This window comes from Lepisosteus oculatus, chromosome 7, assembly GCF_040954835.1.
Source record: "Lepisosteus oculatus isolate fLepOcu1 chromosome 7, fLepOcu1.hap2, whole genome shotgun sequence".
Classification (NCBI taxonomy): domain Eukaryota; kingdom Metazoa; phylum Chordata; class Actinopteri; order Semionotiformes; family Lepisosteidae; genus Lepisosteus; species Lepisosteus oculatus.
Window position 1 is genome coordinate 46,480,345 of NC_090702.1, and position 26,665 is coordinate 46,507,009.

The 26,665-nt window shown below is 34.9% G+C and overlaps 1 protein-coding gene across 1 annotated transcript; it reads left to right on the forward strand.

Moving 5' to 3' along the window:
* On the forward strand, positions 1-26,665 carry rbm28 (RNA binding motif protein 28). Its single transcript, XM_069192574.1, has 19 exons — positions 1-681; positions 1,623-1,769; positions 2,060-2,154; positions 2,253-2,328; positions 2,828-2,920; positions 4,420-4,491; positions 4,768-4,870; positions 6,319-6,488; positions 7,110-7,173; positions 7,395-7,504; positions 15,208-15,281; positions 16,956-17,091; positions 17,430-17,494; positions 18,758-18,916; positions 19,662-19,811; positions 20,617-20,691; positions 21,583-21,836; positions 23,153-23,270; positions 25,988-26,665. The coding sequence occupies exons 1-19, from the start codon at positions 564-566 to the stop codon at positions 26,123-26,125; spliced, it is 2,217 nt and encodes a 738-aa protein (XP_069048675.1). The 5' UTR covers positions 1-563; the 3' UTR covers positions 26,126-26,665.

Consider the following 26,665-nt stretch of genomic DNA (forward strand, 5'->3'; position numbering starts at 1 on the left):
TTGACCCTGTTATGTGAAGTACAGTGTTGACGTGATTTAGATTAAGTGATGATGCAGAAATGGGTTTTAAAGACAGTAAGAGACGTACCAAACGATGTCTAACATACCTGTAAAAGTATATTTTAATCTCATAACTCCTAACTGAAGTAAGAATGAAATCACGGAATATCTTTAAACGTAAAACTTGTTTAATGACTCTGTCATGAGGGGAGATAAATGTAAAAATACATAACATAATCAGGACAAACGATTATTTATTAGGTTTTCGTTAGGAACGAAATGTAAGTCACTGTGGCACATCGGAGGTGTTTTGCGACGACAACTTCCTGTTTTATTTTAAAGATGGCGGCGCAGGTATCCCAACGTGGGGTATATAGAAAAATGTGTAAATAGTTCCATAACCGTTTTAATTCTAATAGGGTTGTTTAAGTTTCGAATACTGAAGATTCTTAATGTTGAACATCCTTTAGTTTGCGTTCACTGAGTTTGAAATTTAAAGAAAATATTTTTTTAATATATTTGTTGGTCAGTGAACTCCAGACAGTGTTTTTTTTAAAGTCGTAATGGCTAATTCAACTTTGTTCGTTAGAAATCTACCGACCTCAGCGTGTAGTGATCGCCTGGAGGAGATATTCTCTGAAGTAGGACCAGTGAAACATTGTTTCGTGGTTAAAGAGAAAGGTAAATGCAGTCGATTTATATACATATCTTTTTCCTAACAGGAAAGTTCGAATTTATCTTAATCTTTATTCTAACATGGTTAAATACAGTATTTTAAGAAGATAATGTCGTCGCTGCGGCTATGTACGTAATATTTGAAAGTAGTCTGTCATCTAGAACTGGGTGGAAGGAATAACTGAGCGGTGCAGCTGTTAGATTTATTTTAAAAAAACATATCTAACAACTCAAGAATTACAGAAAATGCGTTGCTAACGAGCCACGTTTACAGACCACCTATTTCAGAAGAGAGATTTAGTGATTCTTGGGAATTCCAGATCTGTGAATGAACATACTACCTGCTGATACTGAAAAAAAAAATGCCTCACGTTATTTCATCTATGACACCACAAAAAAAAATCCACACAAGAATCCTCACACAATCCATTATATTACTAACCAGCGACATACTACGATTGAGCACATCATCCTTGTGTGAAGGGCATGCATGAGCTCCCATAGAAAGAGTCAGGCACTGCAAGTTGTTGTGATCCGTAGTAGTTCAGGTGGGTAGCTGCGTCAGCATGCATAGGCTGCAAAGGAACAAGTAATAGGTTTATTCCATGCTGAAAAAAAGAAGAAAGAGAACACAACGTTTCGGCCGTGGAGCCTTCTTCAGGTGTGAGCCTTCTTCAGTTGTTCTGATGCACTGCTCGTGAGCATCTTGTGTTGTGTGATCTACCAAACACGCAATCACACCATTGTTCACTGCACGATCTGCCTCTCCTTCAGTGAATTCAAGTACAAAGCTGTCCCCTTAAATCTGTCTTTCTCAGGGGTTGCTGACTACATGTGATGCTAGCTGGATAGTCAACTGGATAAATAATATAAAGGACACTTAACACTTTTCATCCTACCATTCCTCTGCCCTGGAAATATCCAAAGCACTTGTTTATTTGCTTTAGGTGGAGAAACATGTCGTGGATTCGGATATGTTACATTTTCCATGGAAGAGGATGCGCAGAAGGCCATGAAAGAAATCAAACAGTACGATGGACAACAAATTGTTCTAATGTTGGCAAAGAAGAAACAACACAACAAAAAGAAGAGTGGTATGTCAATGTACATTATATTTTGTAAATTAGTTTTTATATGATTATACATTATTTGTGTTAATAATTAAAGTCAACACAAGTAGTAGTAAAGTAAAGTCGAAGTGGTCAGTAATATTAAAGGATTGCTTTTAGAGATCTACTAGAAATGTTAAATGGCAGATAGACTAAATGGAGATCAGCTCAGACTTTTAGACTGTTCGAAATAGACTTCTAACATCACTAAATGTTGATTGAGTACAGTGTTATGCGGTATTAATTTAAAAATAATTTCCATCTAATTTTTTTAGCTTCCACAGAGCCAGCTCCAAAAAAGCAGAAACCGAAAAGTACGAAGAAGTCCAAAAAGAAAGCAAGGTTGATTATAAGAAATCTCAGCTTTAAGGTAAAGGCCCCTATAGGATTAACATGCTTTTGTGCAGTTCTTAAACTGACTAGCATAATGTTGCTTAGAGGAAATCATAATGTTATTTGCGCTTGCAGTGCACTGAAGATGATCTGAAGCAATTTTTCTCTAAGTATGGAGCAGTCCTAGAAGTGAACATTCCCAGAAAAGCAGGTAATTAAGGAACTGCATAATTAACATTGCAAGAAGTGATAGCCTGGCATTCATCACAGAACCATATTGTTTAGACTTTACTTACCACAGTTTTCTGGTAAACAAAGAGAAAACAGTCTAATAGCAAAAAAGGGTATGTTTTTGTATTAAACAAGGTACTAGCAACCAAAGAAGCTAGGTTATCCAAATGACCTCTCTTTTATGTAAACATGTTTATGTTCTTATGAATTATTACACTGACATTTTTTATTTTGAACTCCTTTGTGTTCAGTTTTTCACATTTGGGATCAATGAAGAATTTATGCAGTCTGTTAAACTAAACATCATGATCACATTTACCCAGTTTATCCAACTCCTTTGTTAAAATCAGGTGAATACTGCTTTATTTCCTGGTAATTAATATGATTAAATTACTTATAATAAAGCAATTAAAATAATTGAATTGAGAGGAAAAGTCCTTTACCAGAATTTCACACCTAGTTCATATACTGTAATGCAGATGGGAAGATGCGTGGGTTTGCCTTTGTGCAGTTCAAGAACGTCTTGGAGGCTGGAAAAGCACTGAAGGCCACAAATTTGAAGGAGATCAAAGGTATTGAGCAATTTTCTAATATATTTCTTCTAGAAGTCAAATTTCTGCCTTCATTTTAAGAGACAAGCAGAGTAAATATTTAAAGTAGTAGAGATCTGAGCCTCCCCTGTAATTTTAACCACTTTATTGTCACAATGTCAATCTTTAGAATGTTTTCATCTCTATTACCTTCACTATTATCATCATACTTTACTAATATTTCTGACTGGCCCATCTTTACTACTGTATTATTATTAGAGACACCTGCTTCCTCACTAGTGCCAGTGAGTTAAAGCTGATAAAGTGTAGCAGATGTTTGTGTTTTAGTAATCCTTTGAAGTTTTGGTATTACATCTATAATTATAATAATAGGAGCTTGAGTGGGGAATTGTCAGCTCATGGGCTGCAAAGGAACGGGTTGATCTTAATTCTGTGCTAAAATCTGAAATTAGAACAACAAAAAACAAGACAAAAGGAAAGCTCATAACAAGAAGAAAGAGAAACCAAGATATCATGAATGCAAGGGCAGTTAAAATAGAAAGTAATTAACCTCTTTTATATACTAAATCCATTTAAAGACATCTATTCTCTATTGTAATGAAAAGGATTTATTTGCATCGGGACAAGACAATGTTTATGAAGATATTCATCTTCCAGAAAGGAAAATTAAAGGACCATTTATGGAGATCATGTATAATATAAGAAACATGAAATATGTTATTGAAGATGTGTGTGGGTATAGTGTTCAACATTAGAAAATGTGCTATATGACTGTGTTGCATTGGTGGATAATGAAAAACACCCAAACAATGTGTTTTAGCAAATTTCACATTACAATTAATATAATTTTAAAAATAATAAGGATCCTTATTTAGGATCATGTGCAGTATGAAGTGTTCAGTGTTTAATATGGTTTCTAGCTTTAAACCAGTACCTACAGAACAAGACAAACAGATTCAAAATTGAAGAATACGTAAAGCGTACTGGTGACTTTAAACATATCCGAACCCCACTGGACAAAAGTCAAGTGGTCTTAAGGAACAGATTACCTTAATCCCAAACAGAAAAGATGATTCACTTATGCTAGGTTTGTAATTCATGCTCAAGAAGTGAGTACTTTTTATGACTTCAGGGTTTGAACTGGTCAGTGTGCTGAATGTGTGGTGACTCAGTGTCACAGCAGGTACTGGGATTTTTTGGCAACTAATTTTAAGCACCACCTTATATTACAATTGGTATGTGACAAACCACTCTCAAGCAACAAAAATGCAGGTCAAAATATAAAGGAAAGTTGTTCAGTTATAAAAATTAATAGAGCTTCTGTTATGATTGTCTGTCCAAGGCAGTCATTCTTCAAGGCTAAAGATGTTCCTTAATCTCCCTAAACAGTATGTGTTTCTGGCTAGATAATGAAGTGTTTTTATTTTTGTCAAGACCTTTTTGTAAAATTTTAATTTTTGATGTACCATTGTTTGATTTGCATGTTACCAGTCCAAATCCTGAAATTGTCTGTTTTACAGGAAGGCAAGTGGCTGTAGACTGGGCAGTGGCAAAGGATAAATTTATTGCTACGCAGCAATCATCCTCTACAGGTAAACTTATCTGGTTAAAATCTTACGTCTGTGTGTTCATTGGTGAGATGTTTAAACCTCTGTTGTATAATCTTTTACTTTATTGTAATAAAAAAACTGCTTCAATAGATTTTTTTTTTACAGAATGCATATCATTGCATGATAATTTTCCATTGCTTTCAAATCTTTTTTTAAGAGATCAGTTGTTCTTTTTTTAAAAAAAGTTTAAAATATATTTTTAACTTGAACTTTTATAGATGGAGGAAAGGTGACAGTCTTGCTTTTATTGTTGTACAGAATCTAAGAAGGAAGAAGAGAAAGAAGAGACAAGCGAGGATTCTGACATAGAGGATAATTCAGAAGAGGAAGAAGAAAATACTGAAACACCACAAAAAAACAAGTATAAGGATTTTCTTGACCAAGAATCATATCATTTTCTTTTTATTTATTTGAATTGTAGAAGTAAAGCCCTATTCAAAATGGGAAGGGAAATTCACATTTGAGTAATGTTGCATTATGCAACAAATTGCAGAGATGAGAAATTAACAGCAGAAACATTAAATAACAAAATTGTATTTTTAGGGCACTCTCTTATTTAGGAAAAATAATCCTACCATTAGTCTAAGCTTAATTTCCTGTTCTTAAAAGAATGACTGTGTTAATATCTGTAATTAAATGAGCATTCATAGTTTGCTCCAATTCAATTATAATAAAAACATTAATAATTGTAAATTTATTTTTCCAGTTGTTTGGTTTGAAAGAGTATTAGCTTCTTTAGCCAGTAAAATCAAGTGCATATTATTGCTAAAGGCATGTCAATTATTTGTGGGGCTCAGAACTGAGAAACAATGAAGATGCTAGTAATGTAGCTCATTGGGCACATGCATGACTGTTTACATTTTGCAGCAAGCAGAAAGTTCTGTTGATCAAGAGCTGTTGTTCCTAAGAGAGATAACTCAAGCCTTATGATTTCATAAACATGTCTGGTTCTGTTTGCTGTTTGAGTTGTTCAGATTTTTAAAATGAGATTAAGAATTTGAATGAATGGCTGTTTGGCAAACGTGATTTTAATTTATGAAAGAAGTGAACAATACAACCAAGTATCAAGTAGCATAACATCTGTGACTAACTTGCTAGTGCCATCTTCAGGAGATGGCTATGACAAAACTTACTCTAGAATTAGCTGCACAGGAAGATTGGCATAGATCAGTTGGATAGCTCAATACTGTATTAATAATTAGGGTGTTAATAATCGGTTCTAGCTCATTTTGACAGTGTAATGTTTTATACTGAAAATATCTGGTTCTTTTAATGTGCAGGTTTTGTGAAGAATTTCTGTGGTTACTGTATGCCTTATATTTAATTAATTCCGCTACATCTAAGAGTTTTAATTTTTTGTGCATAGGCCTATATGTCTATTGATATTTTCAATCTAATAGCACAAAATGCTTCTTATACATGGAAATGTCCTGTGGATTGATAATACATTATTGCATGTGCTGCACAGTCCTTGTAAAATATTTACTCAATGTTTCTGGCATGTCCTACTGCTCAAATCTAGGTTGACATGAGAAAATGAATTGTTATAATGCATCATATTGCTAAACTTCATTCTGACTGTGAATAAGACAAATGCAGCAACAATGTAACTGCAACTTTGGGGGCATAACTTTTATTCCTGTCAGTTGGACTCTAGAAGTACTTGATGTAATTTTGTTGATCATTAACTACATTGCTACCACCATAATTTGTTCTAAGACGACTTAGTTGCATCCTGTTTTTTACTATTTAACACTTTGTAGTACTTATGCAAGTAGTAATATATGGCACTTTACTACTGTGTTTCAGACCTGGGAAAAAAGCACCTGTTGAGACGGAAGAGTGTGAGATCGATGATGACACAGAGAGCTCTGATGAGCATAGCGCAGCTGAAGATCACGAAGAGGAAAATGATGCAGAATCTGAGGAGGCTGACTCGGATGGCAGTGACTCAGTATCTGAGAATGAGGAGGATAATGGTAAATCAAGAAAGAACACTGACTTAATCAGACTTAAGTTAATAATTCATTAGAATAATAATTGCTTACACTTATATAGCGCTTTTCTGGACACTCCACTGAAAGCGCTTTACAGGTAATGGGGACTCCCCTCCACCACCACCAGTGTGCAGCATCCACCTGGCCATAGTGCACCAGAACGCTCCCCACACATCAGCTCTCAGTGGAAAGGAGAGCAGAGTAATGAAGCCAATACATAGATGGAGATTATAAGAAGGCCATGATTGGTAAGGGCCAATGGGAAATTTGGCCAGGAGGCCGGGGTTACACAGCATTGTTATATGCAACCCTGTATGTTACACGGGGTTACATATTCCAAGTTAATGGAGTTTCAATAGTTTTTGCTACAGTGTGCCCTGTGCCTTTTTTTTAAGTTGAGAGTTATTAATAAGATAAAATTAATGGTTTCATAAAGGATTTGAATAAGAGTGAACTTCATTCATAATTTTCATTAATATATTATACATATTTGAGTTTGTGTTTTTTAGTGAAATCTAAATATATGAATATAAATCAGTACATATTTAAGCAAATGAAATGCCATTTGTATTTCTATATACTTGTTTTTTTTGTCTTGTTAAGAAATTCCTGCTCAAAAGAAGCATCATACCTCAGACGTCAACGAAGGAAAAACCGTCTTTATCAGGTGAGCGAGCCAAACCTTTCAACACTCTGAATACAAGGACTGATAATTTCCTGTAATTACCTAAATGAAGTTCTTCCTTTTTACCCCCCCACTTAAAATTACAACAGCAAATTTATCAGACGTTTGATCTATTCAGAAACAAACATCATGCAACTATATTACCAAGTTATGGAGGTAGAATTACATTCAGATGCTAATTGTTTATTTTATGCTTCCTGCAGAAATCTTTCCTTTGATACTGAAGAAGATGGACTGGAAGAACTACTGCTGGAGTATGGAGAGCTTAAATATGTTCGAATAGTTCTTCATCCGGATACTGAACACTCAAAAGGTCAGTTTGCTGCAACTAACATCCTGTTGCAGGTATTTTAAACCTCAAGGAGATAAACCTCTGATGTTTATCTTTAACAACCTTTTGTTCATCATAGTATTCTTAGTCTCTAGTCTTGACTAGAGATCATATTACATAATTGCTTCGATGTTCTTTGTTCCCAAATAATGAAATGCCAACTTAGTTGTAAATTGAATTTTATTCACTCTAGTTGGTCCAAAGTCAACACATTTACTAGAACATTGTTCTGATAGTGTCAGACTTAACTTTACAGGTATAAGACATTCAGGAAAATTAATATATTTGGAGATTTTCTTAATGAATAGAGAACAGAACAAATAAGGGATGAATATCTAAATTGATATGATATAATTAACCACATATGTGTAATAGGATGACTTCTCTTCCTAATTTCTATGCATTAACACAATTCTGGTGTAGTTTAGGTTTAAGATTTTACCAAATTAGGAGGATTAGCAAACACTGTAGAAGCTATTTGGAACAAATCCAGGTTTGGACAAATATGTTGAGTTCTGCATGCAAGAAGCACAAGCATAAATTATATCAATAAAATTTGAAACAATGCACTTGAAGAGGAGAGAAACCTAAGTGATTGTGATGACACCTCATTTAATGAAGAAGAGAAAAAGTAATGTTGGAATATATAGTTAAAACTGTAGAATTGTAAACAAGTAAGGTTATGTAAAATTATACAATCCACTAGTAAGACAATATTACATTTTGTAATTAATGCTTTTGCATTTAGTCATACTTTTACTAATACTAAAAGCAAATGGTTTAAGAATGCTTCAGAATGAAAAACACGATAGCATTTTTCCCAAAACTGGTAGAAAATTGCTTATGCAGTTTAGTTTTGGTGTTCATATGAATTCAAATTTCTTTGAAAATTCTGGAAAGCTATCACAATAAGCAAATGTTCTTAAAGCCTTTATTAAGCTGCATGCAAATAGCTTCCAAATGGGAAATTACTTTTTTATCAAAATGGATTAATTGACAAGTTTTAAGAAGTTTTGTATTTTGCTATCTCACAAAGTATCATGAATAAACTTTAAAATTGCAGTATTTTGTTTGCCATGATGCTCCGCCTCTGAAGCTGGTTTAGGTAGAATTTAATATTTCAGTGTGATAATTATTCTAGTTCTTCTTCTTGATTTTAATTATGGACTAACTTAATGTTATGCGAGTTTTCAGTAATTAACTGATGGTATATTGAATCAATATTGAATATCTCTAGTCACCAGGTGTGCAATTAACGCTGTATAAAGCTGCCAATTTTGACAAAGTTGTCCTTATTTTAGGCTGCATGTCCCCAGATCTTGCAGTGCTTTTGAACATGTGATTTTGTCTCAGTTTTGTAAATTTTATCTGTGGAAATCCTCTGTCCTCCTGCCTCAAACCTCAGTTTAAAGAATGATTTACAGTTTAAGAGTTCCACTACCTGGATTAGGGCTTAATCCAGATCTTATTTTTTTGCTATGATCTGAATTATATAACACCACACTCCTGAGTCAAAGCACTAGAAACTGGTTTCAAGCCATGAATTTTGCGGTACTTTTGACTTCCGGTTAGAATGCGGATGGGAAAGACGGCATAATACAGATCACCGCCCGGCAACTTTGAAATAAAGCCCTGAAAAAGTGTTTTTTTTCTACATTATGTTTGGAAAAGATAATAACTATGGCTGAAGGGGCTGTCAGGAGAAGCAGGAGAAAACTAACGACCATGGAAAATGTCGAAATTGCAACTTCGGACCGTAGTCGAAGTAGCTCAACGGACTCTGAACAAGATGGCGAAGACACCAGTCTTCAGAAAATATTATACGACCTTAGAGACTTCAGACGGGATAATAAAGAGCAGCTTACGGATATTAAACAGGAGCTGAGCAAGGTTGATAAGAGACTGGATAAAGCAGAAGGACGGATCGAAGAAGTGGAAACAAGTGTCTTAACAACAGAAACTGCGATAAAGAAACTCTTGCAACGACAAATTACTTTAGAAACTAAATTAACAGACCAGGAAGATCGCGCATTCGGATTTATGGAGTCCCCGAAGAATCGGAGGGTTGCTGCATGGTCACCTTCCTTGAAAATCTGTTAAGGGGGGAACTTGATTTACCGAAGGACGTGGAACTGGGAATTGAAAGGGCGCATAGAGCGTTAGTGCCGAGACCCAAAGGCCCGGATGCTAAACCGCGCTCCATTGTCGCCGAGTTTTTAAGCTACAAGATGAAAACTCTTCCACAATAACAAACTATTTTATGTGGATCATGATTACCCCCCGACAGTACTAATAAAACGTATGGAATATTCTGAAGTAAAAAAGTGCTGAAATCGCAGAAAATAAAATTTCAGACTCCCATTTCCAGCGAGGTTGCGGGTGTTTTACGAAGACGGCACCTGCCTATACCAGAAGCCACAAAGGACATGGGAGAGCAGGGTCTTAAAGTACAAGTTATACCTCCAGCGCCTACACTGGAAGAAGAAATCGAGCGACTGTTGACTTGGCAGGAGGCTGGAAGACGGGGTGGTCCTGGGAAAGACCAGTCCTTGAAACAGCAAAATCAGGAGAAATTACAGAGTTTCAGGAGAAGACCCCCCTCCCAAGATTGAAGAAATTTGATACAGTGAGTTGTTAAAAGTTGGTCGTGATTTAAAAGTTAAGGGGTTTTTTTTAAACAAGTTTCCTGCTGTTTTAAGAGAATTTGTAAATGTCGGGACAGATACTTGATTACGACCAGAGTGACTTTTTATTTTTCTGGTTACACTCCCTTATTTTTTCTCTCTTTATAATATAAGTTTGGATTTGCCACCGCGCCGCCTGCTTAAGGGCCCTCTTCCAGAGGAGAATGAGGATTTCCCTAACGGACTTTCCCCCTTTTTTTGTTTAAGAAAAAAAGGAGAGAAGCCCACATAGAGTTCGGTTGAAAAGAACCCCACGGTTGGAAGAAAGTACTGTGAAAGAGACGGAGATGGATACAGTTTTGTTTAAGATTGTTTGGTTAATGTTTTTGTTTATTGTGTTTTTTGATTGTGGTGCATTATTAGAAAAAAATGATAGGAAGAGGATGTTTAACAATATGAAACATATGTTGTATGGGAGAGATTTTGAAAGTTTTACCATTTACATAAAATATGTTCAAGCAAGACCTTAAAATAGTTACATTTAATGTTAATGGAGTACTTAACCCTATTAAGAGAAGTAAGATTTTGTCTAAAATGAAGAAAGAAGGGGCTCATATTGCTTTTTTACAAGAAATACATTTGAGTGTATTGGAACATGAGAAATTAAGGAGAATGGGTTTCTCAAAAATCAATTTCTCCTCATATAAATCTGGCCATAGGAGAGGAGTGGCTATACTGATATCTCAAAAGGTTCAATTTGAGTTGCTTACAGAAGTACTTAATGTATATGCTACACCTGGTAGTGATTTTAATTTTTATTTAAAAAATGGTCAATTTGATGGGTAATGCACAAGGGATCCTAATTTGTGGTGGTGATTGGAATGTGCATGTACAAATTTATCTTCTCGGAGAGAGAAGTCACTGTATAAAAAGATTAATGTACTGATGGGGGGAAATGGCAATAATAGAACTTTGGAGAGATTTCTTTCCAAGTGGGTGGGATAACACTCACTATTCCTTCCCTCATTTGGTATTTTCAAGGTTTGATTATTTTTTTTATACACAAGAGAGATAGACATAGGATCCAAGATTGTGATATTGGTAGAATTGATTTTTCAGACCATGCTCCCATGTCATTGTCCATACGATTAAGTAATAATCGGGGAGATACAACATGGAGGATGAACTCAAGTCTGTTGAACGATCCACAATGTAAAGAACAGATAAAACAAGAAATAAAACTATTTTTGGAGGAGAATGATAATGGGGAAGTGAGACCAGAGATGATATGGGATACATTAAAGGCAGTTATAAGGGGGAACATTATTGCTCTGAGCAGTCATAAGAAGGTAAAGCAACTACAATTATCTAATCTGAATATAAAGTTAAAAGAGTTGGAGAAAAAACATCAAGAAAAACAGGATTAAAAAATCATGCAAGAAATAAAGAAGCTTAGAAACAAAATAGATGTCTTATACACAAAGGAAAATGAAAAATAATATATATATTTACTAGACAAAAATATTATGAATCAGGGTCAAAATCACTAAAGCAGTTGGCAAGAAAATTAAAAAAACAACAGACCGATAAAACAATAAATAAAATAAGGGACAAGAACTGTAATGGTATATTATATAAATGGGAAGAAATTCAAAACACTTTTACAAATTATTACAGAAAATTATATACACAACCCCATTCAGAAAGTGAAGAAAAGATGGATACTTTTCTGGAATCTCTCAGTTTACCAACTCTTACGGAAGATCAAAATAATATATTAAAAACGACTATAACACTAGAAGAATTGAATTCAGTGATTACGAGCCTCAGAGCTAATAAATCACCTGGAACTGATGGTTTTAATTCAGAATGTTATAAAACCTTCCGAGGTGAATTAATACCAAATCTTCTTTCTGCTTGTAATTCGGCATGAATTGTTGGGAAAATGCTCCCATCATGGAGAGAGTCTATCATCTCAGTTATCCCTAAGGAGGGGAAAGATAGATTAGATTGTGGATCGTTCAGACCAACCTCAGTCCTTAATGTGGATTATAAAATTTACACAGCAATACTGGCTAATAGAATTGAAAAGATTCTCCCTCATTTGATACACTATGATGAAACAGGGTTTATTCAAAATAGACAAACCCATGATAACATTCGACACACATTACATATCATGAACGATATTCAGCAACATAATTTAGAAGCTTCTTTGATGAGCCTTGATGCTGAGAAAGCTTTTGACTCTGTTAGTTGGAAATACCTCTGTAGGGTTTTAGGTAGGTTTGGGTTTTGTGAAAATATTATTAAAGGTATTCAAACTTTATATGATAGACCAACAGCATGAATTAAAATAAATGATTATTTATCTGATAGAATAACTTTAGAACGAGGGACTAGACAAGGCTGCCCTTTATCTCCATTGCTTTTTGCTCTATATATAGAGCCACTAGCCCAGTGGATACGACAAAATAAAAGGTATTTCTATACAAGGTAATGAGCACAAGATAGCATTGTACGCAGATGACGTTTTATTATATCTGGAGGATCCCACTAGTTCATTTCTAGAAGTAATGAAACTCTTAGATAGCTTTGGCTTGCTGGCAGGCTATAAGTTAAATGTTCAAAAAACACAAATTCTAACTTTTAATTACAACCCTCCTGATTTATTAAAAGGCAAATACCACCTTAAGTGGGACCAAAGTTCAATAAGATATTTAGGAGTCTACCAAAATATATTTCAGTATTGGCAACAATTATTTATTAATTAATTAATTAATTAATTCAACAATTAATTATGGACCCCTTATAACTAAAATTAAAGCAGATATATCGAAATGGAGCCTAATCCCCTTTATGAGTTTCAGTTCTAGAATTGAATCTGTGAAAATGAATCTACTGCCTCGATTACTCTTTCTATTTCAAGCTCTCCCTGTAGAAGTCTCTGCAAAAACATTTTCGGAATGGGATAAGATGATTTCTAGGTTAATTTGGCAGGGGAGCAAACCTATAATTAGATTCAAAGCATTGCAACTTTCAAAAGATAAAGGGGGTATGGCTTTACCACATTTGAAAGATTATTATTATGGATCTCAGGTTAAACCTCTCATTAATTCCTGTAATCCAGAATATCAAGCCAGATGGAAAGATATTGAACTGTCCCTGGCAAATAGCCCCCCAATTCAGGCACTATTAGGTAATAGAAATTTAGATAAAATTACTGAAAAAATATTCAATCCATGGATAAAGTTTCAATTAAGGACATGAAATATGATCACAAAAGAGTATAATTTAGGTGAGGCAGTGAAGATACTCAGATGGTGTGCCTATGATACAGAGTTTAAACCAAATAAGTTGGATAATAGATTTAAATTTTGGATTACAAAAGGAATAACTGCATTTTGTAATATAATGGATAAGAATCAGCTACAAAGTTTTCAGTATTTGAAGGAGAAACATAATTTGGAGAATACAGATGTTTATAGATATCTTCAAATGCACCATTATTTTAATAAGGAGATTATAAGGGGAGATTTAGATATTGTTAATGATGGAGTAGTGGAGTAGTGAAAATAGTTACAGAAGCCTATAAATCAGAATTAGGTAAAGGTATTATATCTAGATTATATAAAAGTTTTATGGAAAAGAAATCATATTCTACAGAGTATATAAAAGATAAATGGGTGAAAGAAAATGAAGTTAGAATTTCGAATGAAGAGTGGCTTAAAATTTGTGAATTTCAATGGAGATGTACTAACTCGCATTTATGGAGAGAGTTTTGCTGGAAAAACATTGTTCGATTTTTCATTACTCCGGGTCAGAAGGCGCACCATACTGAGGAAAACTAAGTGTTGTAGACAGTGCGGAAACCAAGGTAATCATTGGCATATATTCTGGAACTGCCCTAAAATAAGGCTTTTCTGGAAAGAATTACATGAGGCCATGGAAACTAGATTTGAAAGGAATGTACCCTTTACATTTGAGGCTTTATATTTTGGTAAACTGGATTTTGATTGGAGAGGAACGGATGAATATTTGTTTGGAGTCCTTATATCAGCAGGGAAGTAAGCTATAACAAGAATGTGGCTTCTCACAGATCTACCAACAATGAATGATATGATTGAATTAATAAAATAAAAATATATAATGGAAAAAATAACATTTTCTCTAAAATTACAAATGAAAACATTTCTCAAAAATTGGTCTAGATGGGTTCAGTACATTAAACCTTTAAGGTCAGATTTTGTTGAGATACAGAATAACTGAAATTTAATAAGATACATATATGTAGTCTACTCTCTTTTCATATTCATAAATGTATACATCTTCCTTCTTTTGAATGTATATAGTTTTGTTAAATTATATAATTGTAAAAAACTAGGGGAACAAACAGGAATTTGTGCCTGCAATGTAAGGCTGAATAATGGATGTTAATATGTAAAATGGTTTTGTTTTGTTCTTTAAAAAAACAAAAAGAATTTTGTGGTACTTTCGCAGCATCACTTGGAAATTTCTCAAAGTTTCTGGATTATTCTAATAAAAGTTCTTAGGTTCTTAAGTGGCTCACCCACAAGAGGTGCTTGTGTGGAGCATCAGGTGAATTCTACAGATCAGACATTTACCAGTTCAAACCAGTCTTGAAAAATAATAAGTAGCACAATCCACTTGAAGCACTTAAATTAGGGATCAATAAATGGTAGTAACATCTATATTATTGTCAATAGTCTGTCAATGAGTCATGACCCTAACATGTCTATTTAGTGCATGTATAAGCATTATTATAAACTACACACAGTTTTGATAGTTTGGGGTTTTCAGGTGTGGAAAAGAATAAAAATACCAAGCTTTTAAAGTAAGCAGGTATCGTGTAGATGCTAGCTAGCCCTGCTTGATGAATTCTATAATGGTACCTGCAGTATGAATGCATTTCCTTTTTGCTTAACCATTGTCAGTTTACAAACATTGTGGGCTACTAGTTTGTATAAAATAGTAGAGAAGGTTAATTATGTTCTACATTAGAATTTATTGTAATAGTTCCTTTGTATTACCTACTTTCAGGTTGTGCCTTTGCCCAATTTAAGACCAAGGAAGCTGCAGAAAAGTGCATTGCAGCAGCTGAGGAAGGATCTGAGGTAAGACTGTCATTCCTAAAAAGATTTCTGGCTTTGGGTAGATTTTGTAAGATCTCTAGTTCTACTACTGTTCACATAATTAATCTAGAAGGAATGCACATATATTGATGTGTTAGACTAAATGTGGTTACATAAGTACGCAAGGGTACAAATGAGAGGAAGCAGACACTTCAAAACCTACAGGTCCATCTCCTGAAGCATGTTTAGGTATCTTAAATTTTTGGAAAACGTTTGAGAAAGGGCCTCGTTTTTAAATAATAATGGAATATTTGCCTGCATGGAAACAACAGATTATCAGGTACTGTGTTCTCCACTGCATTTGCTTATGTTTTGAAAGTTAAATATATACTTACTTTTTTATTAGGTACATGAAGTGTGAAATATATTTGCAGAAGTACAACATGTGAAATATTTAGTTTCCTCTTTTAACTTTTATTTAAGGTGTGTGTGTACATATTTCTTGCTGCTTTGACTGGAAAGAATAGATCTCAGTTATGTTTGAAATGGGTGAATTGTTACATTTAACATTATATTATGCTTTAGTTTAATACTCTCGATATCAGCATCAGGGAGCATTTCGCTATATAAGCTTTTGATGGTTGATTTGTTACCAGTTGCTGAGTATTCCTACAAGCTACAGATACTTTTTGCGGCAGTTAGGCTCTATTTTACTGTGAAAGGGTTCTACCTGTTTTTTTTAAGTGTAATATAAGCGTGCAATGCAGTATTGTTTCACAGTGGTCAGCATTGCTACTTCACAGTGCTGGGGCTCTGGGTTCAGTTCTGGACCTGGGCTGCTGTCTGTGTGGAGTTTGAATGTTCTCCCCATGTTCATGTAGGTTTCCTCCCCGAGTCCAAAGGCAAAGGTTAATTGGCTTCTGGGAAATTGGCCCTAGGTGTGACTGTGTGCATGTCTGTGTATTTTCTGTGTGGACTGGCGTCCCATCCAGGGAGTACCTTTTCTTGCGCAGTTGCTTGTCCGCATAGGCTCAGGCCTCCTGGCGACCCTTAATTGGAAGAAGTGGTTAGAAAATGGAGGGGTGTAAGTGGACTACTTACAGGATCCCTTGAAGTTAAACTTCTCAGATTTAGTGTTATTGAGCAGCATGAGTGATTCAGATAGGAATGAGTGCTCATTGCGTGCTTTTTATAGCTGGAAGCATTTTTGCAAAACACCCACTCACTTTATATTTCATATGCAGTGTAAGCTGACTGCCATTATTGAAATGAAATAATATTCCAATTTAAAACCTTGCAAGCACAATACCTGCAGGTCATAAAACAATTTTTAAAGGACTTATTTATTTTTTATTTATTTATTTTCTGTTGAGTGGTTACAGGTTTTATTGCATCGTACATTAATATATATGTAAAAGATAGCTTTCCTTTTCTGTGCTGTGTTGTGGCTCTTGAATAAATGCAGGATTTCAGCTTTGGGGTGTAGCGGCAATAAATTAAAAACATTCGTTATTGCTACATCCCAAAGCTGTGTGTTTTGAAAGGGATATCCTAGAACTGCCTGTTTGGATCCAGTGATGTTACTTTATGAGCCTTCCTGAAAATTAGTTGCGCCTTAAATGGGGACAAGATGACAATGAAATATAGCTAAACTGGAGCAAGAAGCATTTGAAATTTATTGTCGTACCTTTTTAATGAACATGTTTTGTGTTTTAGAGTGGTGGGCTGAGACTAGACGGGCGGAAGTTAAACATTGTCCTCGCGATAAGTCGTGAGGAGGCTATGAAAGTGAAGACCCAAAAAGTAAAGACGCACACGGGAACCCGGAATTTGTTTCTCGCAAGAGAAGGCTGTGAGTGTGTGCTTGCCAGATAAATCTGCTATAAGAGTTTCCTGTTAATGAATTTAAACTTAGAAGGACCAACTCTTTAAAGATGTTAAGAGGCCAATTTGATAGTTTCTAAAGCAAAGCAATCAGAAATGTTAATGGGAATATGAAAAAAAAGTTGCGGGGGTGCAGTGCACCTGTAAATTGTCTCATTACTGCAAGATGCTCTTGTTGTGACCAATTCTGCATGAAGGCAGATTGAGTTGCAAAGGAAATTAAAATGTCCAGCTCTGTTAGAATCTTTTAAGACCTTTGTGTGCAGGGCAGCTTCTCTATGTGAAAATATGAATCTTCATTTGCAGTGATTCGGGCGGGAACGGCAGCAGCTGAAGGGCTTTCGGCCGCAGATCTTGCGAAGAGGGCAAGGGTAGGTACTTGCAAAGGAAGCGTTTCACTAAGGGACAACAGAGTAAATTACCATGACCTATTTAGCCATCCATCAACTTTCTTTTCTGGCTTTATCCAATTCAGGATCATGGAGGGGAGAGCCAGAGCCTTTTCCAGTGGTTCCTAATCCTGGTCCTCGTGACCCACACACCTGCCGGTTTAATTAGATAATGGAAGGGTTACTTGTTCTAAGAAGTTGCTTCAATTACCACTAGTTTGGGAGTTTATTTCACTTACCAATACAACAGCTAAAACTCCAGCATGTTTAAGAGCTGGGAACAAATAGTTCAAATTCAACATAGTATAAAGTCAATGAAGGGGTTGATTGTGTAAATGGCTGACCCTGCACTCTGACCCAAAGCTCCTCTACCTGTCTATGTGTCTCATGGAGAGCAAGCTGGGGTATGCAAAAAGACAAATTCCTAACGTAAGAAATTGTATTTGGCTAATAAAGTGATTTTATCTTATCTGTATTCTGTCAGTCCATTGCAGGGCATACACAGGTGCAAACATACACACTCATTCCAGGGGTAATTTTTTGACAGAAATCAATTAACCTACCAGCTTGTCTTCGAACCCTGGGACAAAACCAGGAAAAATCTACTGGAAACCTACATGAACATGGGGAGACCATATAAATCCAACATACCACTCCAAGTACTGAACCCAGGGCCCATGACGTATTGCCCAGTATTATTATTTTTATTATTATTTAGAAAAGTAACTCCTGGAGTACAGCACATTGGTGCAGTGGTCCCCAAGGTCCTAAAATTAGGTAATGTATGATCCAAATATTTTGAAAATCTAGTGCTGTATGCGATTCCTGGGATGGAAATTGGCCTTGGTATGTGTGTGTGTCCTGCGATGGACTGAGGACCTATCCAGGATGTACCCTGTCTTGTGTCCATTGCTAGCTAGGATAGGCTCTGGCTCTCCCTTGACCCTGAATTGGATAAAATAGCTAGAAATTGGATGGATAGAAGTAACACCTACCGAAGTTAAATTACACTAATGTATGATTTGTAAGATCTGGTATTATGCCATATTCTGTACAAAATACATAATTAAAGATCAAGACGACCCTTCAATTTATATATACTTCTCATTTTAAATATTATGTGGCTTTTACATTTCACTGAAGCTCTCATTCTTACTCCACAATTTTGAAAGTTTAATGCATAACCATTCTTTGTCACATTGCATCATTATTTGCTAATAATAACTGCCGTGATGTACTTTTCAGTTTGAAGAACTTAAACGACTGAAGTTGAGAGATATTAACGTGTTTGTCTCGAAAACCCGTCTGTGTGTCCACAACCTGCCGAAGTCAGTGGACCAAAAACATTTAAGAAAACTGTGTTTAAAAGCAGCAGGGGGTGGCAAGGATGTTAGGATAAATGAGGTAAGAGCTGCCATTTCTGAATTCATTAAGGCAGATTTAGCTCTTTAACTATAAATTAAACATATATTGCTACTTTTCTCCCAGTGTAAAAAATGCCAGTGCTCATTTACATACAGAAGAACTGGATTTACTGTTTTTCGTTCCATAAATATCATGCATATGTGTTTGAAACCAATGTACAGTTACTGTTCTTATCTTGTTACTCTTCCAAATGCATTTTGACATGCATGCTTAATTAACAGATTTGTTTTATGTGTCAATCTTGGTATCCATGGGAGAAGTATCTTAGTTGACCATCTGTAGTGACACTTTTGTCCATTAGAGGGAGTATTGTACTGTTTATTATATTCATATTTCATCTCCAGACATGCAGGGCACAGAAATGTTAGACAACATTGCTGTAATTTTGAAAATAAACATCTTCTCATGTGATTGCTTTGACATTTTCTGGGATGTGCTGTATAAGTCTTTGAAGTTATTTTGAAACGTAAGAAAGCCATAGGAATGTAACATTGTAGGATTTTCAAAAAGATGGCGACACTGATAGAGATTTGCAGGTGAGCTGAGGTTTTTAAATTTTCACCATTTGGTACAGCTAAGACCAAGGGGCCAGTTCCTCTGCAGTCAACATGGTGACATGTGTTGTCCTACAGAACATGTTATTTCAGAGTGTCCAGAATAACATGAAAGATTTTGTCATTGAAAACATAGGAGTGTGAAGGCCATTTTGTTTGTTCCCCTCCAGTGTCGTGTGATGTACGACAGGAAGCCCCAGTTGGGAAAGACTGTGGGGCGTTCTCTGGGGTATGGTTTTGTTCAATTCCAGGAACATGATCATGCCCTGAAGGCTCTCCGTCACTTGAACAACAATCCTGACATATTTGGTCCACAGAAGGTCTGTAAACCTAACTTCATATGGTACATTTGTTTTCCAGATATGAAATTGTGGTTTTAATCATTTAAAGATTCCTGATGAATTGTGTAATACCCTCCCTCTTGGAAGATTTGTGGTTTTGGAAATGAGAATAACCACACTGGAAGTTAACATTGTACAGTGCATTTAAAATGTCTAACATTATTTTCTGTAGAATGAAATCATGCTGATGTACACGGTAAATATTAATACTGTAGTTCCATATTGGGATAAATTACCTTGTTTTTGTAAGTGTTATGGTGACATATCGTGAGGCAGGCTTCATGATTAAAAGAACCTACAATTCAATTAACTTATTTTTATATTTAATATAATGCAGATTATTTGAAACCTTAAATTTTTATTGGGCTTTGTGTGGTAATGAAGTTTCAAATTAAAGAAAATAACATTTTCACTAGATAATGTCACTTATAATTGAAACATTTGGCATTAGTTTTTTTGTTTGTATTACACCCTTTCTGTTTTATATAGCTTTTTCTATATGTATAGGTGTATTTGTGCAATATGTAGTTTGATTACATTGATTTTTTTACATTGGATTATAATGTGTATCTTAAGGATGATTAAATACATTATTTTTAATTGCAAGAGCAGACTTAGAGAAGACTGTGTGTATAAAATGGGAAGGAATTTCGTAAGAAACAATGGTTCCCAAGGCCAGCAGTTTTATAAGCTCACTATGTTATCGATACAGATTTATTGACACAATTAGTTATACTTTAAATGTAAGTGAAGAAATTTTAATATATTGTATTTTTTTATGTAGAGACCAATTGTGGAGTTTTCTCTTGAAGATAGTAGGAAGTTAAAAATAAAAGAAAACAGAGCACAGAAAAGCAAGGTAAGATATTTTTTTCTTCATTAATATAATAAAGTTATCAGAAGTTAAAAATGTTAAATTTGGACAATAGTATTAATGTTTGCCGGCATATTACCTTTTGTTTTATTGAGCCTTCTCAGTGCTTTTACTGTCACAATTAAAGGCTAACTGCCCTCTTTTTCCCTTTTGTGTTGGCACGAACAATTTCAGACATCCGAAAATAATATAGGAACATACGAAAGGTTGCAAACAAGAAAAGATCATTCACTTATTTAGCCTGCTTAGTCCTTATTGATCCATGGATCTCCTCTATCCCTTTCTTGAAAGAAGCCAGGTTATTGGTTTCAACACGCTGGCTGGGCAACTTATTCCATGTTCCTTTAAGCCAATGGGCAAAGAAGTGTTTCCTGTTCATGGTTTTAAACATTCCACCACATAGTTTCCACTTCCTCTGATTTGTGTATTGCTGTGCATTATGAAGAAGTCCATTGTGTTGACTTTGTCATTGCCTTTGAGGATTTTGAAAACTTGAATCGGGGCCACTTGTAGTCTCTGTTCAAGACTAAACAGGTTCGTTTCCTTCAGCTTGTCAATATAGCACATTTCCTTAAGCCTCAGAATGTGTCTAGTTGCTCTTCTTTGGGTTGATTTCAGACCAGTAGTATCTTTATTGTACTGAATCATTTTAAATATGTTATCACTAGGTTTTTGTTTACCTGTTTATTGCTTCCCCAGATTGTCTAAAAGATGTAACAGGGATATAATGTCAGCATAAACACCTTTTCATAATTAGCCTCTTCAGGCTTAATTTTCCATTTAGTATTTATAATTGGTGCTAATGCTTCAGTAATGACAATAATGAGAATCACTAAGAATGAGATTCAGTGACATGTTTCTTTTTTATTCTCATAGCAAAATGTGGCAAAAGCAGGAGAAAATAAAAGCAAGAAGAGTTCGAAGGTTCTAGAGTGTGGTCAGAAACGAGAGCAAGATCACTCTGAGAGCACAAGTTCTCGTCTGTCGGACATTGTAGATGTTGGTGAGAAAAAGAGTGGACATTGGTCAGGATTCCAGACCAAGCCAGAAGTAGAAAAAGTGGAACTTGAAGATGGAAAGAAGCGGAGAAAGATTCTGGACCTTCCCTCGCACAGAGGTCCTAAAATTAGGTAATGTATGATCCAAATATTTTGAAAATCTAGTGCTGTTTTAGCACTGTTTTCCACACTTGGTTCTGGTTATTGCCCAAACCAATAAGTTAGCCTAACTGGCCTGTTTGTCTAAATTTAGATCATCCTTTTTATGAATCCTAGGTACAGTTGTACAGTTGTTGATCAAATAATGTGCTCATTTAAAGGGACAGTGGTTCTTGGGGATTAGATTTCTTTCTGACTGATTTCTTAATTTAACATAAAACTCCTATACATGATGTACCTCTGAACAAAATGTGCTATACAAATGCATGCAGCTGTTTATTATATTAGCAAGAAAAGTAAGTAAGATCCAAAATTAATATTGGCTTTTGATCAATTGTAAGCAATATACATGCATCTTAGCTCCACACTTTTGAACTCTCTTTGGAAAAATCAAATTGTCAAAATATTTGGAAGCAGTACCCCAGATTATGTAATCGGGCATTTCTAGGAAATCAAGTCTTCCCAAAGCAGTAATTTCAGACTTTGTTTATCACTGAGCCAGTCTGGTTCTTAAGGGATCTTCTTTTAACCCATTAGGGTGAGAACTTTTAAGATACAATTTGTTTTTTAATTTCAGGTAAAGTAAAAATGTTCTCAAGTCACAAATGAAGTAATTTTTCATTGTGTACAATTTTAATTTTGTATTTATTTTAAAATCCAAATATTTTCAATATTTCTTCATGTTAGGCTCTGTGTAAAAAGTATGATTCTCAATGACCATTTTAAAATTGTAACAAATGGGTATAGAATAATAAGATTTCCTTTTGTACAGGATGTCTGACTCCCATTGGGAAAACATTTTTCGAAGTTCTAATACAATACAGGTTAAAAAATGTATAATTCAGGTTAAAAAAAACTAAAGTCAGTTATTTGGCCTCCAGGAACAGAAGAGCAGGAGGCTGGAGTATTTGTTTCAGTATTTCAGTGAAATACAGAGCTGTTACTAGCCTGTGATAAGTATTCTTGTTTCCTGTTAATTAATAGTTACAGTGAGTGGTCCAGTCGTTTTGATCCCTGAGGGGGAAGAGGGAATCTTCTTAACATATTTTTGTGTTTTTAATATTGTAGGTAAATTCTCAAATATAATGTAAAAAAAGAATAAAGTATGACTGAAGTGATATCTGGATAATGGCTTTGATTTTAGAAAATACTTCAGGTTTTTAGTTTCTTCTTTTTTTACCTGTTTAAAGGATTTAAGATGTACTGTTCAATTAAAAAGAGTGAAATTGCAGAATTTGTTATTAAAGGAATATGTTTTTCATCTTCATTATTTTTTTCTATATGCTCAGAAAAAGAGATAAAGGAAAACAGCAGCAAGTCCAGCCAAAGAAGGTCAGGGACCAACCCAGCAGGAAGGAACGCATCAAATCAGTCTTCATAGAAAAACAGAGCCAGCAAAGAAATCAGGTCAGTAAATTTACATGTTGCTGTATTAAATCCTAATTTGTGGCAGTAAGCCAACAGTAAAAATATACAGATGTTAATTAAAATTTTGTTCTCAAAAAGTGTTTGCTGTAAAAGATAGATTATTTTGGAGTTTTAATCAATTCAGACATGTTCTTTAGAAAGAACATAACTGTGACATAGGGAACAAGATTTTATGATGAACTGCAAAATCGCAGACCTTGAAGTAGCAGACATTTTCTATGTGATGATCTCTTTCTTATATGAGCCAAAGTAGTTTACCAGTGGTAAAATTTTTCACTGTGATTTTTTCTCGCCGTGGTTTAGTGACTATTTCCGTTGCAGTGCAGTTCTGTTTCATGTTGTTCTGAAGTTATTACTGTAGTTAATGTATACTTATGTACTTGAGACATCATCATAATGTAGCAGTTAATTTTTAAGTAGTATTAACATACCTTTATTATTACTACATTACTACATATTAAACTAAAAAGATTAGTTTTGTCTTATGGTCATTGACCCCTGGACTAGAATGTCCAAACAAATGTCCCAGTATTTTTACTTTATTGAAGAAGACGCTGTGACCTCAGAAAGTGAGACATTCTATTATTAAGATGTCTGTGTGCATATATATATTTTTTGGTTGTGAACATATTCACAAAAGACCTGAGGAGATGTTTACTGAGGTAATAGATGGGGACAGCAAATAGTGTCAGACCCTTTGTTCCGTACAATGCCAAAATGTCTTTTATGGATAATCTACAAAACATTTCTGGTTTCAAAGATAATACTCTAGCAGTTGCAGAGTTTCTTGTCTCCAAAATAGCACTCAGCTGGAGTTTGTTTTGTAGAAGGTCATTCCAAGGTAAATCAGGCCACCTTGAATGTGCTGTTTCCTGTGGTGATCTTATTAGAAAACTTTAAGGGTTCAATCTTAAGGTTCATAGCAGGATCATTGTCTTCCCACTTACTGTCAGGTTCTTTCTGAGCTGGATGTATGGTTTTTGTGTCATTGTGATGCAAACGGCTTGGTCACGTAAGGTCTGGAATTAGGGTGTCATCTTTTGAACATTAAAACTGTGTGAACTCTTTATTCTGAGAGTTCAGGTTAATCTTAAAGTAGTTTTCAAGGACATGCTTTTTATGTTTTCACCTATCAGCAGCTTTATACATGTTAACATAATCATTTATTTTTTGCTTTAGTAATTTTGTTTTTCCTAGTATGTAATCATATTGGGAATGTGAGTTTCCTCACATTCCTCAGTTCAACTGTTAGAAGGAGTACAGTATTTAAACTTACCTGTCAAGTGATTTAGGGTGGTGTTCTGTTTGGATCCTCTGTTTCGATAAAGAAAAATACAATCTCAGCCAGTTAAAATACAGAGCAGGAATACAATTTTTTTTTCAAATCATTAAAACATGTCCTCCAGCTTTTGCATTCAAAGTGACATCATTGGTAGATGCAACCATGGACATGCTTGTCTTTTCACTGATGTGTACCGCGGTACCACAAAATTGTGTGTACAATATATGAACATTCCTCTCAGTATCTGTACATTTCAAAGATCATGAGTGCTATTTAAATATATCTCTATTTGAATTTGAAGCCTTTGATTATTGACTACATTTTTATTATTTAATATCCTAAATTTATTCTTCTTTTTCAGCTCAGTTATGAAGCTCTCTTCCCAGTTTTTCACTTGTTTGTAATGGTTGTGCTGCTCAATATAAAGACTGATCTAGCATCCTGAATGTATTCTGTGCCAAGATGTTGCCATACCTTGTGGACAGGACCTCTTTGCAACTAACCATGGGAAAATCCCCTGTGATAAAATAATTGGCAGCTTAATGGATAACCACCAAATCCTGTCTTATGGAACCTCTTATTGACCATATTCTTACTCCCAGTGCTCATATTCAGTGCATTCTAGAAGAGCATTCCAAAAATACATTTCTTTTTTTGTCTATTAAACTGAGTTACAAAAGACATTTAGGAATGTTATTGCCATCATGGGAACATGAATTAGACCATTTCATTCCAGTTTCTCAGTCTGAATTGAGTCTGACATTCAAAATTCTCATACTCCACTAAAGTGCTAAAGCTGTTCTTGGGATCAAGAGAATGTAGTCTATAAATTAGGATAATTAACATCCTGTGTGTACTGACATCATAATGCACATTTTGTTGTATTAAGTTACCTCATAGGACATACTGTATATTCCAATATCTTTAGAGATTGACATAGACCCGTTTCTTTGCAGTATTTATTTGTGAAACATCCATGTATAAAATGCAATGTTGCAAAGGAGCAAGTAAAGGTTTATTCCACGCTGAAAAGAAAGGAGACATAAGGTGTCTCTTATTATGAAATAAACCTTTACTTGTTCCTTTACAGCCTACGCATACTGATGCAGCGACCTTAGAACTTGAAACTTGCACTTGTTAAACAGTGTTGGTGAAAATAGGTTTTTCAAAGTCCATAACCTTGGAATTGTATTAAAGGTACCTTTTCAATGATGTATGAGGCAGTACTGTGATACAACAACTTGAGTTACTTTTATATTTAAATTGAATGGCATCCTTTATGATGAAAGTTTAAAACTAACATGAAATTCAACTAGCAGCTTATTTCTGAAGATCACTTTTTTGGTTTTGTGTATGTTATAAAAAATGGTATATTAAATAGTACAAAAAATATTTTTTTCGGTTTGTTTTACAGACATCGAAGAAGATGAAGAATACATTCAGGCGTAAAGAGGATGATCGGTTTGACAGTCTTGTTGAAAAGTATAAGAAGACAATTCTTGGAAATCCCAAGTCATCCATTGTGAAAAAGGGCAAATGGTTCATCAGTTAAAACCAGCTGCAAAAAGCTGTTCGTTTCTAAAAAAGCCAGGTATTCTTCCACAGCTCAAACCAATTAGCTGGTGACTTAAAAATCTGTAATGCAGACATCTGTCGTTAAAATGGGTATTTTTGGTCTACTTCTCCCAATCAGTCACAAATACACAAAGCTGTAGACTTGCGGACCCATGAAGACTTCAGAATGAAGTTGCCTCTCATGTGTACAGAGAGAAGGCTGAGGACTTTTAGCAGTTTATCTTTTGGGATTTTTTCTAAGACCATGTAAAATGCAGTAAATACCTGAAGCAAAAATTGCAGCTTTTTTTTCCAGTTTTATAGGTTACGCAACCAATACCACAAGGCACTGTCATTTCCAAGTGTCCTGAGACAGATGAGCAATGTGTTTACTAAATTAACACACTTTATTTCAGAAGAGTAGGGTGGTAATTTTGTCTCCTTCACATGTCACATAGACATGAGTAATATTTTCCTTGCTACACTTGGTGTATGTCTCGCTTGTTAAATAAACATTGTCTGTTGGTACCCATTTAAA